Raw genomic sequence first — 17,895 nt, 5'->3', positions numbered from 1 at the left:
GTGGCACATATACACCATGGAATACTATGAGGCCATAAAAAAGGATGAGCTTGTGTCCTTTGTAGGGACATGGATGCAGCTGGAAACCATCATTCTCAGCAAACTACCGCAAGAACAGAAAACCAAACACTGCATGTTCTCACTCATAGGTGGGAACTGAACAATGAGATAACTTGGACTCGGGAAGGGGAACATCACACACCGGGGCCTATCACGGGGAGGGGGGAGGGGGGAGAGATTGCACTGGGAGTTACACCTGATGTAAATGACGAGTTGATGGGTGCTGACGAGTTGATGGGTGCAGCACACCAACATGGCACAAGTATACATATGTAACAAACCTGCACATTGTGCACATGTACCCTAGAACTTAAAGTATAATAATAATAATAATAATAATAATAATAATAATAATAATAAAAGGTACAGTCTAAGTGGAAGAAACAAAATGAACAGAGGTTCATAATGTATGGGTTCTTAGCAGTCTGATGAAGCATGTGGACTCTGCAGAAGGTTGTGTTTTTTAATCATTTTTTTAATTTTTATTTTTGTGAGTACATAGTAGGTGTTATAGTAGTATATTTCTAGGTTAGGTGGAGGCCTGATAGATAAGAAAGCAACAATATGGAAGGGGCTCCACGTTGGGGAGGGCTCCAAGTGGGGAAGAACAATGAACAGTCTTTCGGATAGGTGGCTAATCTCATCATAAACAATGACCTCCTTGTCCTGTGGCCACAATGACCTCATTCCACAAGTAGCTCCCTCCAGCACCACCATATAAAATGTCCTTCCAGTCCCTGCCTCTTTGCAGACAGCTCTGTCTCTGCTGTGCTGCCTGTTGCAACCTTGCAATGTATTTTCATGCTTTCTCTAATAAATTTGCCTTTCTTTACCTACAACTGTCTTCATAAATTCCTTTACCCCCTGTGCCAATGGCCCCAGTTAGTCACTACCTATGACAAGTTACATGAAATATTTTGATACAGGCATGCAATGCATGATAATCACACAGGGTAAATAGGGTACCCATCACCTCAAGCATTTATCCTTGTGTTACAAACAATCCAATTATACTCTTAGTTATTTTAAAATGTACAATTAAGTTATTTTTTACTATAGTCACCCTGTTGTGCCAGCAAATACTAGAAAGTTTTTAGAAGTGCAAAACAGTAAGAATAAAGCTTTTTTAAAAGTATAGATGAGAAAACATTGAAATGCAGTTATTGAAATTAAGTAATGTTTGAATAATAAATGTATTTTTTTACTTATATATTTATTTTGATGTCATGAAATTCAAACTTCATTTGATAGAGTAATTCTTATTCTAATTCCTTTTTATCTCAGAAGTTGAGGAGATATTCCCCCACAGAGAGGATTTAATTAGTGTATTCAATAATAAGATCCAGCAGTGGGTCCAAGGAGTCCCACTATTGAATTAGTAGTGGGTTGCAAAGCCTGAACATAAGTGATATTTTGAGATATGTGCAGCAACTACAATGGGATATGAATATGTCTATTACTTCTATCAGCAAATTCATAGTTGCTGCTAATGACTTCGGTGGTCTGTGGCATACATTCACAATGGAAAGAATAACTTTCAGTTAGAAGTTAAAATAATGCTATAATATTTTCCCAAATAAAGTTCCTGAATCTCTTCAATTTTATCCATGGACTTCTAAGTTTCCTGTGGACTCAGACTAAGAATCTAGAAAAGTGGATGGAAAGCGATACTTCTTTAAACACCCTATGGGTGTGTGGCACAGTAACAAGTCTTTCATGCTATTCTTACAACATGCTATAAGCAGGAAATGGTTATAAATGGGCAATGTTACTTGAAAAATGAGAAAATTGAGGCTCAAAAGTATTATGTAACCTGCCTAGGGTCACATACAGAATGAATATAAGTTATACAATTAGAGTTTGAATTTCCTAATCTAAAGCCTTTGTTTGCCTTTCCCACTGTGAAAAACCACCCAGAGAATCTGCGGAATGTTTTAAATAAGCTGTTAGAAGATAAACACAACCAGAGCAAGAAATTGTTTTCAAGGGCAGTAGAAATAACAACAGGGAATGTGGGGTAGGACTCCCTAAAAAAGCATACACAGAGAAACAAAGCAAATGCTTTTGCATATACAAAAAAAAGCCCATCTGGGATACGATAATAAAATCAATGTTTCAGGAAAAACATAATCTGATGGTAACAGTTCAATGGATTGCAAAAGTAAGGATTATTATATTTTCTCTCCAGAAATTTTATAGTAGGTCTAAAATAACACATTATAGTTAAATGCTTTATCTAAAATGGGTTGAATCCTTTTATTAATTTTCTGAAGCAGTTTTGGGGTTTGGTTTTTCCAAGATGTATTCTTAAATATAGCAACACACACAAAATAGTTACTTACCAACACTTGTACAACTTTCACCATCTACATCCAGCTTCCAACCTTCATAACATGAGCACTTAACTGTGTGCTTGTGCTGCTCACACACTTGGCTGCACTTTAGATGGTTGCTACAGTAATCCACAATTTCACATGTTTTATTGTCTTTGTTCAGTTGAAGTCCTTCAGGGCAGGAACAGACAATTCCTCTTCCAGGAACAACTGAACAGTGGTTGCTACAGCCTCCATTGTTCAGCGAACATTCATCTAGAGGGACAGATTATAGGTCTTATCAATTGCTTTCCTCAGTTAAATACTAATCATTGAACTCAATTCTCTAAGCCTACAATTAGCCAGGATACTACAAATGAAGATAAGAAAGCCCACTTTGGCTTATTTTTTCTTCAGGGATTGTTATAGAAATGATGATAGAATTCATCCAAAGGCCAAATTTAATTCTATATGATAGGAATTGTAAAGGGAAGATTTTCATTTCTATAAAACTTGGGAGTATAGTTTGCTTTACCCCACAGATGTAAAGTGAGCTCAGTGTTTCTATCATGACTGGAAAGATTATGCTGAGCCTTTTAGCAGCTGTGCAAAATCATTTGTAGAGGTCTTCCAAAAAAGATGTACATACCATGATTATCTGAATATTAGACATATCTTGATGTTAATAAATTAACAAGTATATCCATATACACATATATGAATACATATACATAATGTCTATGTATCTTTTGCAACACTTGTACAGTCTATTTTGGAGTTATAATGTAGAACGGATTACTTTTTATCCTTTACTGGCTGTGGGCATTTATTTTTAAGTTAAGTGAATTGTATGTTGTGCCCCATATATTGGTTAGTAGGATTCATTCAATGATGCCATGGAAACATCATAAGCAAAACACTAAAAAGAAAAAAAAAGTTGTCCTGGTATTTTGGCTGAAATAATGAGCAACAGTATTGATTACACAGAAAATACAATTGATTATATAGATAATATGATTAGTTTGTAAAAAAGATTAGCTTTTTAAACAGCATTTAAACATACAGCTGTCCTTTAAATATATTTATTTATTATTCTACTTCATCACCAGATTGTAAGCTCCATGAGGGTACAGAAAATCTCTCTTCTGTTTACCAGTGTATACTGAACATTGAGTAACGAGTTAAAAATATTTGATGAACTTTTTAAAGTAGAAAAATTGTATAAAAGCACACATTAGTCAGAATTGTCTATTTGAGAAAATTTCAATATGACACTCTTATAACCTTGAAGAAAATGACAGATAACTGTCTTTGAAACCACACCATTACCTACCACTGTGTACCATTAGGTACATAGTAATATGGCTGAAAGAAGCTTTGTCTTTCTTGGCTTTAAAAATATTTTCAAGTGGATTTCAAACCCTATTTAATTGTGTATGTTTTGAGATGTGCTAAAAAGACTATTGTCTAATAATTGGTAAATTGCAGTAATATTTATATAATGCAAATATTTCTGATTGTCTATGAAAATGTATCCAGTACAAAAATTGGCCTGAAATGTAAGGCTTTTAAAAACATATCTACATTTTAAAAGCTCTGTATGAGTCAACTCTTCTTCATATAATTTGTCACCATCAATAAAGCTACAGTAATAAGAAAAGGAAAATGATTGTATTAACTATTTTCTCTAACAATTCAAGTTTCATATTATTTTGAAGAAAAAAAACAGGTTGGGCTCTTGGTTCCTCCAAATATGTTTCTCACCCATAATCATAAGCATTTCAAAACAGCAGTCATTTCAAAGTATTTGCCCCATTTTAGTTCAATTGACATTCTTTTCCCAGAAAATAACTGTAAAGAAATGTCATTGTGCCCAGGAAGTAAAAAAAAAAAAAAAAAAAAAATGTTACAATGCTTTTAGCTTATTTCAAATGTCACTGTTTTCTCAGTACCAAAGTGTCTCTTTCTATTACTATCTGTGGAATGAAGTCATAGATTTTAGGTTAAATGAAATTCACATTGAAATCTGAAATTGAATGGATAAATTTAACACCAATATTTGCATAATTAGAACCTGTTAATTCTTACTTAGCCCTAAACCTGTCATGAATCCTGCAATTTCTTTTAAATTTTTTTATTACCTGACAAAGATTCCTTGACCAAACACTAGTCAGGATCCTCTAAGTCCTCTTCTTGGCTAGACCTCAGCCTTGGCCAATAAAAACTGCAGACTCTCAGCACAAACGATTTCATCCTGCTGCCCTCACCTCCACCGCACCTCACCCCCATGCCCCTGGGCCAAAATACATACTAAGAGACTTGAACAATCACTAGCATATTGTCCAACAGTTTAAATTTATGTCCCTGGAATGACCCCAGCCCCCACATTAAATTGTCTGCCTGAGAAAGCTCATTGTAATAGGCCAATATGTCCTGGACCTCCTCTTAGAGCAGTTGCTTTAGAAAGCTTGCAATTATAAATCCTTTCTGTGCCTTTTTGAGATGTAAATCTTCTACTACCCAGCACTGCCTTCTAAGGAGCCGAGAGCTTTCTTTTTGAAGTGCAAACACCTGAGAAGGTAACTCTGCCTCTCATTCTCCCTCCCAGCCCAGTGGGTGTCTTACTCTCACTCGCTGCCACTGCCTCTTGTCACAAAGATGAGAGAAGTCTGTTTTCCCCTCCAGTTAAGCACCAATTATCAAACCCAGGGGGCGTAATCTTGTGGCGCAGCCCCCTTAACTCCCTTAGTGCCTTTTCCTTAGCACACCCCAGCCTTCAAAAAGTTTCCAGTCTTTATGAAGTTGAGCTCAGTTCACAGTGGACTCTCTATCACAAGAGTTACTAACGAATAAAATATTTACTTACTGTTTTACTAGTTAGCATCTGGCTTTATCTTTGATATATTATTATAACAAGGATCAATATAACTCCATTTTAGAGTAATTAAAGTCTATTTTCATCTGTTTCTTAAGTGCAAATCCTTTTTTCTTTTGAAAGTATTTAAAAATTTCCCTAAAAAAAAAAATCTGTTCACTAGAATTAGAAGATTTACATTCTTGGGTTCTCCTTTTCCTTATATACATTGCATATAATCATGGAAAAGGCAGTTTAATCTTTTGGCCAGTATTTGCTTTCTGTTTTCATTGTTCTAACTCTTCATGACTTCACCTCTGAAAGAGTGGGGTGTGTAGTTCAATATGACACAATGCTGCAATCATGATAAAATTGTCTTTTTACCTCCTCTGGTACTTCCACACCAGATTCCTCCTTATAATCTATTTCAGTCACTATAATCTTTTGAAATGTTTGGGCAAAGCTCTTGAAGTAATGACCATATGGCTAGATAAGAAGTGTTTTCAATTCTGAAGTAGACAAAGAAATGAATTAAGAGGAAATTCCCTCATTACTCTTTTACTTTCCTAATTTGGAAAGTGAAGAATAGGAAAATAAGGTTGGGTTTTCTTATCATTATCTTCATTTTTCTCAATGCATGTACTTTCTGTGTTTTGCCTTTTATTTCTTTAACTTGAAGGATGAGGAAAAGGTAGAAAAGTACTAATATTTTTCTTTCAATAACTGTAGGGCATCAGGCATTATTACCATGATTACCTGATAGATAACCATTGTCTCTATTTTAATTATAAGAAAATCAAGATTTTAAGAAATTAAGTCACCTACTCAAATGACTTAATTGAAGAAAAGAATTTAAGCTTGTTGAAGTCTAGTTTTTCCATAATTACATTCTATTTTCTTTTAAGAGTATTGATAATTTCTTTTAGAATTGTATTTACAACCTTCATGAGCAAACCTCTCACCAACCACTACAAAGAATGAGCTGGGCAAGAAAGAAATGAATACAGAAAAATGAAGTTTGTCATCTTTTATTTATAAATTTTGTTGCGCAATTTTAGTTTTTGTTTTTTTTTTTTTTTTCCCTTGGCTGAATTTTTTTGTATAATTTTAGCCAAATCGAATGAAGACTGTTGCATTCACTGTTTCAAGGTTATTTTATAAAATCATGACTTAAAAAAAGACATTTTCCCACATATGTTAAAAAATCATCCTTTTTTATATCATTCAGTATGCTATTAATGCTAATTTGAGGTCAAAATATAACTTTAGGCTTCAATGTAGTTGTCTTTCCTACTTTCAATCAGTCAGCTTCAATATTTCCTAAAGTCATTTCCTCACAGCCTCAAGTCATCTCATTACTGTTCTTATCATTCTGTAAACTGTTCTTCATTATCTATTGATGTCACCTTCAGTATTATCTAGAAAACACTTTTAAAAAATCCCTTTACTAAATCTCTGATCTCCCGAAAGAGAAGGAAATGTAATTTTCTTTTGTATGTGCTGGTTGGTAAGAAAGATTGCTAGTCAACGTGATTTCAAAGCTCATTGAAATCATTTTAACTAGATAAGGCATACTAAAGAAAGCTGTTGTATGAAGACTAAAAACTTGCAGGAAAATTATATTAAATTGGGTCATATTCAATTGGTTTTATTACCCAGTCTCTTCCCCTTCCTAAAAATCAGTTTCTATTGTAATGATTAGAAGGCTTATCAAAATATGTAGGGTGGTGGTGAGCTCTATCCCACAGATGAGGAATAACAAGTTTTCCTTGTTCTGAGTGACTCACTTAACAAATAATCAGTTCAACTAGGGGAACATCATTGGCCATCCAGAGATCCAAATGATGAATACAGCTCTTCAATTAAGTGACTTCAATATAGGCTAGCTTTTCCTGTCTTATTTTCAGAAATTTCTGATCACATTTAAGACTTTTACTGCAGCTTTAGAGTGTCTGAAAAATGTAGATAAGGTTCAGTGCTAAAAGCTACATTTAAAGGGAATGAAAGAAATGAATGCTACTATATTAAGTAACAGCAAGTGAACTAAAAATTTGTAGTTTTCATGGAGAAGCCAGTGCAATTAAACATGCAGTACCACAGAGATCGCCTTCATCAGAGCCATCAGGACAATCCTTTTTCCCATTGCAGAGTTTCTCTGGCTGCAGGCAGACTGAGGTATCATTAGCACAAGGATATTTGGGTGGTCCACACAAGAAACTGTCACAGTCATCTTCATCTGACTGATCTTCACAATCAATGTCTCCATCACACACCCATGCTTTGTTGATGCACCTCCCTTAAGAAAACAGAAATAGCATCTGTTTGATTTTTGTGATTAGGTCATTATGATAATGAGCGGCCATTATTGTCTTCAGTCACCAGCAGAATTAGTTGTCTTCAGCAAAAGAAAACAAAATCTATTTGCTTATTATTTGACAGTTTATTTTCATGACGGCATCTGAATATTTCTTCTCCTGGTCTTAAAGTGCTCTCAGTGTTTGAGCTTTGATATTTTCTTTAGTTTCAAGTCATTGCTCTGCTCTATTTAATATATATATGTATATATATATATATATATATATATATAGACAGAATTTATAACATTTTTTATTGTTTTTAGAAGAAAAAAAGAAAATAATTATTGTTTAACCAGCATGATTCAACAGTAACAGTGTGAAACACAAAGAGATCAAGGTTCATTGTTACTGTTTTTTTGTTTTGTTTTGTTTTGTTTTGTTTTGTGATGGAGTTTTGCTCTTGTTGCCCAGGCTAGAGTGCAATGGTGCCATCTCCATTCACTGCAACCTCTGCCTCCTGGGTTCCAGCAATTCTCCTGCCTTGGCCTCCCAAGTAGCTGGAATTACAGGCATGTGCCACTATGCCTGACTAATTTTGTATTTTTAGTCGAGATGGGGTTTTACCATGTTGGTCAGGCTGGTCTCAAACTCCTGACCTCAGGTGATCCACCACTTCGACCTCCCAAAGTACCGGGGTTACAGGCATGAGCCACCGTGCCTGGCATTGTTGTCTATGTAAATGTTTCACTGCAAATTATTCCTCCTTTTGAAGTTGTCTTTTATTGACTTCTTATTAATTATCTTTTCTAGATTATGCAATGTTCAGGTGCAATATAAATTTTTTAAATATACCTAAAGATAATACTAGTTATTGACTGACTACATACTGGCATCTTATAAAAATAAGTGGGGCAAATACAAGGGAAATGGAAAATATTACATTGTATATATCCAAAAGCCATTATGTATTTAAATGTCTTCTTAAGTCTTACAGGCAAACAAATTTTAAAATAATTAAAATATATATGCAAAAATGTTTTATTTATAAAAATATATTAATAATTACTCACATTACTATGTCAAATACAAAATATAATCAGTTCCATAACTAAAATACATTTGAAGATATTCATCATTGATAAAAATACTCTTAAAATAAAAATTGACAGATACTTCACTAGATTTGATATAAATGGAGAAACATTATAAACTTTTATACTAACATCATAAATAAAACCAATAATGTTGTTCTGTAAATACTACCTAGCACAATTAGGTAATAGAAAGAAATGAGGTATAATATTAGAAATGAGGTATAACATTAGAAAAGAGTGTCATTACATGTTAGTATAACCATATAATTATAAAATCAATTAAAATTAAATAAACTAAGAATTCAAAAAAATAGGTAGCTAGTTTCAAAAATAACAGAAAAATATATTTCATATATAGAGAGAGCATATACTAGAAGAAAAGGTCAATTAAATTTTTATCATAAAAATGTATTTTGAGTTAAAATGTACAAGAACTATATAACATTTATACAAATCCAAAATTCTACAAAGAATCTGATAAAAAGCCTTGAATAAAGATATTATTTGGCCTTGGATTAGTAAAGATACTAATTTTCTCTTAATTTAAACAATTCTTTCAAAATAGTAACCATATTAATGAAACCCTCCAAGCTTAAATTAAAAAATAAAACTAGAAAAATCATTCAGAATCTTACCCAAAAAAAAAAGAGGAATCGTAATGAGTAGAAACTGTATATATTCCAACTATTTAGAAGTAGTTTAAGGTAATAGTAGTTAAAATACTTTTTGCAAATGAATATCAATAAAGATATTAATAATTAAAGAGCACAGAGACATTAGAAATAGGTCTATCTATGCATATGGCTTTTATATATGAAAAAGTTGGCAATTTAAATAGCAGAGAACAAAATTAATGATGCAGTATCACCTCATTAGCCAATCTGGAGGATAAAAAATAAAGCTGAATCTCTACTTGGCTTCTTATGCTAAAATATATTCTCGATATATCAAAGAGGTAATCATTTTAAAATAAGGATAAAAATACAAACGTTAAGCTGAATTTTATAAACATATTTTATTCCATACTGCAACAATAAACTCCATAGACAAAGTCAGTGGACAGTCAATAAGCCAGAAAAAATATTTCATCCTATTTTTAAAAATATTTCATTATATGACAAAAAGCATATTTTTTAAACATACAAGAGTTCTTTTCAATCAATAAGATAACAATCAACCCAACCGCAAGATTCATAAAGAAATAGTAACGGTTCACAAACATAAGATATTCAATATCCCTTTCAATTAAAAAAGGTAAACTAAAATAACCAGTTGACATCCTTCCTACTCTATTAGATCAATATCAAAAAGTTGGATAATGTAAAACTAGATCTGACAAGGATGTAAAAAGCAGCACAAATGTTGAAAATTGTGATAATCTCTCTCCGGGGCAATGTCAAGAAATCCAGCAAATGAAACATCTGTCAACTCATCACCACAGTAATTCTAATTTTAGAAAATGTTTTCATAAATATATTTGCACAAATGCATAAAAATGCTAGGATATCTACTGCTGTTTTGTATATACTAGGGAAAGGAAAGTAACAATTTAAATAATTACTGCAAGCCTGGTGACATCAATTACAATGCATCCATACATAAAAGGTATATGCTTGAATGAAGAAGAATGTGTCAATCTACATAAGTAAATGAAAACTAATTTTCAAAGTTAATTAATTTTAAAAGGCATAGAACTCAGTGTATATAGACTTTCTGATGTGTTGAAAGGGAGCTAGCTATTTATCAATATCTATGACTATATTTCCATACATTTATCACTTTAAGTACATGGATAGACTTGTCTGCATTTGAATTCTTTCTGGAGGGCTACACAAGAAATAGTTTAAATTGGTTGCCTCTGGAAATAATTAGTTACTGGAAACCCATTGTAGGAGGGAGATGAACTTTTCATGGAACACTCTTACGCTGCTTTATTTTTCTTCTATCATATACTTGTGTAACTTTTCCAAAATATATTGGCTCCTTTAAAAAAATGATTATGTACACACATATGCAATTAAGCCTGATTCAACAGCCTTCTCGTAAAAATTATATGTTGAAGTTACTCTGTGCCTCACCCTTTCCTAAGGGCTTTCAGAAATATAAGAAAGCATAAAGCCTGATCCCTGTCACCAAGGGGCTTATAACCTAGTTAGAAAGAAAAGATCAATGCATAATACATCAGTCGAAAATATTACATTCTATACTTAAGCATTAAATTGTATGAAGTCATTTGCAAGAGTTTGAATTCAAGAATATACAAATTCCCATTTTTAGTTTGGTTTATCAAAATGCAAGTTCCTTTGGGGTTTTTTTGTTGTTGTTGATGATGTTTTTTCCCCCCGACACATCACCAATCCATGATGGCATTCCCAACCACTGACTCCAAAATGACCTTAGAATTGTTTCAACAGATACATCTATAAATCACTATCAATCTTTTAGAGTAAGAATAGCAGTAAAGCTATTTGCCATCCCTGATATAAATGATGCTTAGAAAAGGTAAACAAAAATAATATTCAGATGACTGTAAAACTTTAAAACAAATAATGTCACCAGAGATATGAATAAATATGAATACATACTTTAAATGAATTGTACAAGCTTAAACAGCCCCCCTCTTCCTATTGATTTTTCAGGGGCGGTTTGAAGCTTAATTGCTTCTCTCTGTTTATGTTTGGTTTTAGTTCTTACCAAAAAGTAGACAAGAAGGCGAACCAGGTATGATAAGTTGAATGAATTTCTAACTCATGAACATGAATTAGGTAAAACCTAAAAGCAAATGGCCTCAGTGAAAATACTTTAAACATATTGATTTTTACCTGATTCGTATCAAGATAAATCCTTACCTAATCAAGTACCTAATCAAGTCGTTGGAAATAAAATCTTGAATGAACAAACATCACAGATTTCTTTGCTTAAGCTCCCTTCCTTATATATAAGAAATAACTAGTTATTAATAATAGTAAAACATAATATAGAAATACGTATCCAATAGATAGAATATCCAAAAATCTTCAACGTTTTTTAAACGTGCATGAGTAATTCAAGTAACCAAGTAAATCACTGTGTTTACTAATTCATTTTTGGAAGATGCTGAAAACCATATTAGATAATTAGTATGAAGTTCAGCTCTACAAAATATTTTCTTATTTATTTATAACGATGTTTTCAACTTGATAACTACATGTCAAAGACTTTATTTTGGTAACTGTGGTTTTGTCCTTTGAGAAAAGAAAATAAGAATGGATTGGTAACAACAACAACAGCAGCAGCAATATTTAAAAAAAAATAATCCCCCAAACCCAGAAATTTGGTTAAACACAACCACAAAGTCAACAGGTATAGAAAAACTTAAGTTTTTAGGATTGTAGAAAACAAGCTGGTTTTCCAAAATAAATTGATACACTCTCTTCTAGAGTTTCTCTTTTTTGTGTTAAACTCTTGACCATGTTCTGAAATAGATCTATCTTTTTGTAAACTAACTTGTTTTTAGTTTAATAAAAAGACAGCACATGCTACAATGGGATAATTTCTGTTCTGTGACATGACTGGCAGTTTATATTAAGAATACTAATATTAACATGAAGTGAATCTTTGAGAAAGCCTAAATGGATTTACTTGAAATTATATTATTATAATGCCTCATTGAACACTGGTCTATGAACTAATCTTTTAAAAAATGTTTATACTACTAACTTTTAGTGTTACCTACATATTTATTTCTCTAACAGTGTTTGGTTTCAATTCAATTTGGGAAATATTGTTTTGAGTATTATATGCTTGATTTGCTACTGAAGAGTGTAGAAAGATGGGGAAGACAAATTCCTGATCTTGTGGAGCAATAACTCTAGTAATGACAAATGTTCTAATATTGAACATATAAAATAGAATAAGATGAAAGCCATATAACCATCAGAGAATGCTACGGATTTTCAAGGAGGTGGAACATATGTATGACTGGAAGGATGAGAAACAAACCTTACTAAGCTATTCTTCTGAACAGTGTTTGGAAGGATGGTAGAAAATTTTACATAAAGAAAAAAGCATTTAATATAGACAGCTGCCTTATGCGTACAGTCTTAACATTCGAACATATACCCCATGCAAAATCAAAAGCCAATAAACAGAACAGGTGAAAGAAATAAAAATGTAATAGCACAGTGATTACTCCTGCTACTCAATAGGAATGTGTTAGGGCATTGATATTAGAAAAGACTCAGTTCTTTCTTATGCTGATCTTCGTTCCATCTCTAAGTGAATTCATTATAAAATTCTAGTTTTTACAGTTGCTTTTTATTTTATGCTAAACATTACCTTGTTTATAATATAGTTATAGGTACAAATTATCCTCAGAGCTATATACACAGAACCATGTATAATAAGTTTAATGGGTGATTTTTGGGGGGTGATTTTGAACATATGCAGTTTTACATGCTGAATATTCAACCTTATTTGTTTAATCAAATTCACACAAAAGATGAAAGTCTTATCTAAAGGTATAAAAGCAGGAAAGAGTGGAACCTGTTCAAAAAGCAATAATGAAGCAGTTTGGGGCCCCTAATTCAGAAGTGTTTCTTAATCTGATTATGGTTAAGAAAATTGAGACACTTTTTGAATTAGCAATGGAGACTGTCTACAAGATTCAGCAAACCTGAATGATTGAAAGATTTTTTTAAAGTATGTGCTTAGGTCACATATTGAGAGGTAAGAGAAAGCCAAAACTGCAGGTAGTGTGGATTGAAGCTAACGACTGTCAGGGGAAAACACAGTCGGCCACACAAAGATCTGAGAGACAGATAATGAAAGCTTAACCTTAGATTATGAGATGCGAGTAGAGAATGGGGTGACATTGGAGATACTGCAGAAGTAACCTCAGTGGGAGTAGGACTTGGAAAATGATTTCAAGTTAGAAGTGTCAAAGTGTCAAAGGGTTCTTTCTGCTTTAAATCTGAGTGTACAGGAGATTAAATATTCTAACGGAAATGAGAAATTCTTACTCATCTCTGACTTTGAAGAGAAAGTAGAATGTTCAGCATTGCACTGGGAAAAAATGGATTGGAAGTAGGGAGTAAAAGTCAGTGGCAGAAATTTTGGAGTCCTAGAGGTGACAGTTAAAACTGGGGACAGAAGAGATTGCTATGAAGATCTTGCAGAAAGATGAGAAGGAGCAAAACAAATTAATTAAGAGAAAAATATCTGCAATGCTGGACACATATTATGTGCTCAACAAGTATATTTTTAAATTAAATATAAGGGATAGGCAGAGAAAATGGGCAAGGGAAAGTGAAATACAAAGAGGAGTCTAAATGCCATGTGGCTACAGATAACAATCCAATATGAGAATTCATAAGAAAATATTAAAAGGGAGGACATGCAGCAGTGTAAAGTGTGGCAAAGAAAGCCGACGTGCAGTACTAGTAGTGAAAAGTGTCATTCATTAAGCTTGTACTGTGCTCTAGACACTGTACATTCTACCAGTTATTATTATCTTATCTATTTTACTGATCAGAAAACAGTAATGTAGAGAGGTTTAGTAACTTATTTGCACTCATGCAGATACTGAACGGCAGAGTAGGACTCAAAACACAGAAGAGCATAAACTGAGAAATTATTCCTGGTGACCATCGAAACAGCCATTTCTATCAAGGGAAGTGACTGGATGTTAGACTGCAAACGGTGAAGGAATTAGTGAGATGTAAGGCATACAGGTACTTACATAAGGTGATTTAATGAAGTGAAGAAGAAAGACAGGGAAAAGGTAATAAAATCAAAGAAATGCTTTTCAGGTTATTGGACTAAATATAGGTACATCGAGAAAGAAAAATTAGTCTGGAGAAAGAAATGGAAGACCAAGCAAGAAAAGTGACCAACGTCTCACAAGGATTAGGAGGTCACAGGAGCAATATGTAAAGAAGGGGCTGGGGTGGTAGCTCACACCTGTAATCCCAGCACTTTGGGAAGCCGAGGTGGGTGAATCACTTGAGGTAAGGAGTTTGAGACCAGCCTGGCCAACATGGTAAAACCCCACTTCTACTTAAAAAAAAAAAAAAAAAAAAAAAAAAAAAAAAAAAGTAGTTGGGTGTGGTGATGCATGCGTATAATCCCAGCTACTCAGGAGGCTGAGGCAGGTATTGCTTGAACCTGCGGGGGGTGGAGGCTGCAGTGAGCTGAAGTCATGCTACTGCACCCCAACCTGGGCAACAGAGCAAGACTCTGTCTCTAAATAAACAAATACATACATATATACATAAATCTAAAGAAGAGCCCTCCTGGACAAAAAGGAGCATTGTTTATTCTTCTTTATAGACAGGACTGAAGGGAAACAAGAAGAGTAGGCATATAGCAAAAGGTTTAAAACTGTCAGCTCATGAGGTCAGGAGATAGAGACCATCCTGGCTAACATGGTGAAACCAGTCTCTACTAAAAATACAAAAAATTAGCCGGGCGAAGTGGTGGACACCTGTAGTCCCAGCTACTCATGAGGCTGAGGCAGGAGAATGGCATGAACCCAGGAGGCAGAGCTTGCAGTGAGCTGAGATCTCACCACTGCACTCAAGCCTGGGCAACAGAGTGAGACTCTGTCTCAAAAAAACAACCACCACAAAAAAAAAAAAAAAAAAAAAAAAAAAAAAAATGTCACTGGGAGGAATCAAGGAAAAATACAGGAGGCTCATAAGAAGAAAAATGCAAAATATTTTATAAGTTTTCTGGCACATAAACAATGAACAGCTTGCCATATTATTTTCATCAGAAATAATCAGAATTATTCCATAGGGCTAGTTCCAGAAAGAAAAAAAAGGGCTGTGTTTAGAAATGTTTCATATAGAACCCATCGTATAATTCTAACAAAATCACTATACCATTATAGGATATTTTTGGTTCTAATAATCCAGATTGGTTTTCCACAATGATTAAATTCATCATTTTATTCTGTATTCACTGATACAACAATAGGGAAAGAAAACAAAACAATCCAAAAATAGACAAGAATATTGTTTTGGCATTCACAGAAGCCCACAGAGTATTTTCATTACACAGCACATCAGAACAGAGTATGATGCCACTGTCAAAGTTAAATCCACACGTGTTGCCAGTCAGTTCTGTTACATTCTTCTGCTAAAGATCACTTGTCCTTAACTAATAACACTACTCTGGAACTTGATTTCAAAATGTATGTTGCTTATTCCAATGGAATCTAGAGTGGAAGGTAGATAAGTCAGCACCAAACTACCACAGCTTTTGAAAAGGTAGTCAATCAAAAAAGGACACACTAAAAGTTATGATGTCTTCACAGTCATTCTTCCTAGCCACTATTCCCCCATACTTAGAGACAAACAATGACAATAGTTTTCTTGTGAATTCTTCCAGAAATGTTTTTGTTATACAGAGAATACACTTTTACTTTCTTTTCACTTAAACAATATTACATGCTATGCCCACTCTTGCACTCCTTCACTTTCACTCAACATGTAATCACAGAGAAGTGTTCATGTCAGTGCATTATAATGAATTCCAAATCTGCAAGGCATTCTACTATACAGAAATATCATATTAGCACCTAGTGCCCTATTTTGTCCTATTTAGGTTATTTGCGACATTTATCTATTAAAATCAATTTCATGGCAAATGAACATTTGAAAAGATACTCAAAATAATATATCATTAGGAAAATCCAAATTAAAACAATAATGAGATACAACTGTACACCTATCAGAGTGATGAAAATCTGGAACAGTGACAACACTAAAGGTGTACAAGGATATAGAGCAACAGAAACTTTCATTCATCACAAGTGAATGAAGGCAAAATGGTACAGCCACTTTGAAAGACAATGAAGCCATTGCTTACAACTACTGAACATACTCTGACCCTACTATCCTGCAAATGGACTCCTTGGTCTTTACCCAAACAAATTAACAACTTATGTCTACTCAAAAGCCTGCATGTACGTATTTATAACTGTTTTATTCATAATTGCCGGAATTTGGAAACAAAGATGTCCTTCAGTGGGTGAACAGATTAAAAAATTGTGGTACAATGGAATATTATTCAAAGCTTAAAGAAATCTACTACCAAACCATGAAAAGATATGGAGGAAACTCAAATGCATATTACAAGATGAAAGAAGTCAATATGGCAAGTTTACATACTATGTGATTTCAATGACATGACACTCTAGAAAAGGCAAAGCCATGGAGATAGTAAAAAGATAAGCAGCTTCCAGAAGGTAAGGGGGAGGGAAGAATAAACAGACAGAGTACAAAAGGTTTTTAGAGCAGCGAAATTATTCTGCTTGATACTAAAATGATGGATACACGTCATCATATATTTGTCAAGATCCATAGAATATTCAACATCTAAAGTAAACCCTCATGTAAACCAGAGACTTTGGATGAGAAAGATGTGTCACTGTAAGTTCATTTATTATGACAAATGTACCATTCTGGTGCAGTATACTGACAAAAAGAAAGCTGTGCATGTGAAGGTGGTGGGAGTATATAGGAAGTCTTGGTACTTTCTGCTCAATTTTGCTGTGAACCTAAAATTGTTCTAAAAAAAGTCTATTTTTTAAAAAGTCATAAACATTTTGATATATAATACTACGCATTTTATTCCGTTAATACCTAGGAATCCAACCTATAAGGGATGTAAAGGACCTCTTCAAGGAGAACTACAAACCACTGCTCAGTGAAATAAGAGGACACAAACAAATGGAAGAACATACCATGCTCATGGATAGGAAGAATCAATATTGTGAAAATGGCCATACTGCCCAAGGTAATTTATAGATTCAATGCCATCCCCATTAAGCTACCAAAGACTTTATTCACAGAATTGGAAAAAAAAAAAAAAAAAAAAAAAAAACTGCTTTAAAGTTCATATGGAACCAAAAAGGAACCCTCATTGCCAAGACAATCCTAAGCCAATAGAACAAAGCTGGAGGCATCACACTACCTGACTTCAAATTATACTACAAGGCTATAGTAACCAAAACAGCATGGTACTGGTTCCAAAACAGAGATATAGACCAACGGAACAGAACAGAGCCCTCAGAAATAATACCACACATCTACAGCCATCTAATCTTTGACAAACTTGACAAAAACAAGAAATGGGGAAAGGATTCCCTATTTAATAAATGGTGCTGGGAAAACTGGTTAGTCATAAGTAGAAAGCTGAAACTGGATCCTTTCCTTACTCCTTATACAAAAGTTAATTCAAGATGGATTAGAGACTTAAATGTTAGACCTAAAACCATAAAAACACTAGAAGAA

The 17,895-nt window shown here is 33.6% G+C and overlaps 1 protein-coding gene across 1 annotated transcript in view; it reads right to left on the bottom strand.

Annotated features, from left to right (window-relative positions):
* Window positions 1-17,895, bottom strand: part of LRP1B (LDL receptor related protein 1B) — a 2,016,348-nt gene that overhangs the window by 727,594 nt on the left and 1,270,859 nt on the right. The window contains exons 22-23 of the mRNA XM_030916410.1: window positions 7,322-7,522; window positions 2,403-2,648 (exon numbers count right to left, since the gene is read on the bottom strand). Of these exons, the coding sequence (XP_030772270.1) occupies window positions 2,403-2,648; window positions 7,322-7,522 (447 nt within the window). The remainder of the gene's footprint in view (window positions 1-2,402; window positions 2,649-7,321; window positions 7,523-17,895) is intronic.

Source organism: Rhinopithecus roxellana, chromosome 14 (genome assembly GCF_007565055.1).
Source record: "Rhinopithecus roxellana isolate Shanxi Qingling chromosome 14, ASM756505v1, whole genome shotgun sequence".
NCBI lineage: Eukaryota > Metazoa > Chordata > Mammalia > Primates > Cercopithecidae > Rhinopithecus > Rhinopithecus roxellana.
The sequence above is the reverse complement of the archived record's forward strand: the minus strand, read 5'-3'. Positions and strand labels throughout refer to the sequence as shown.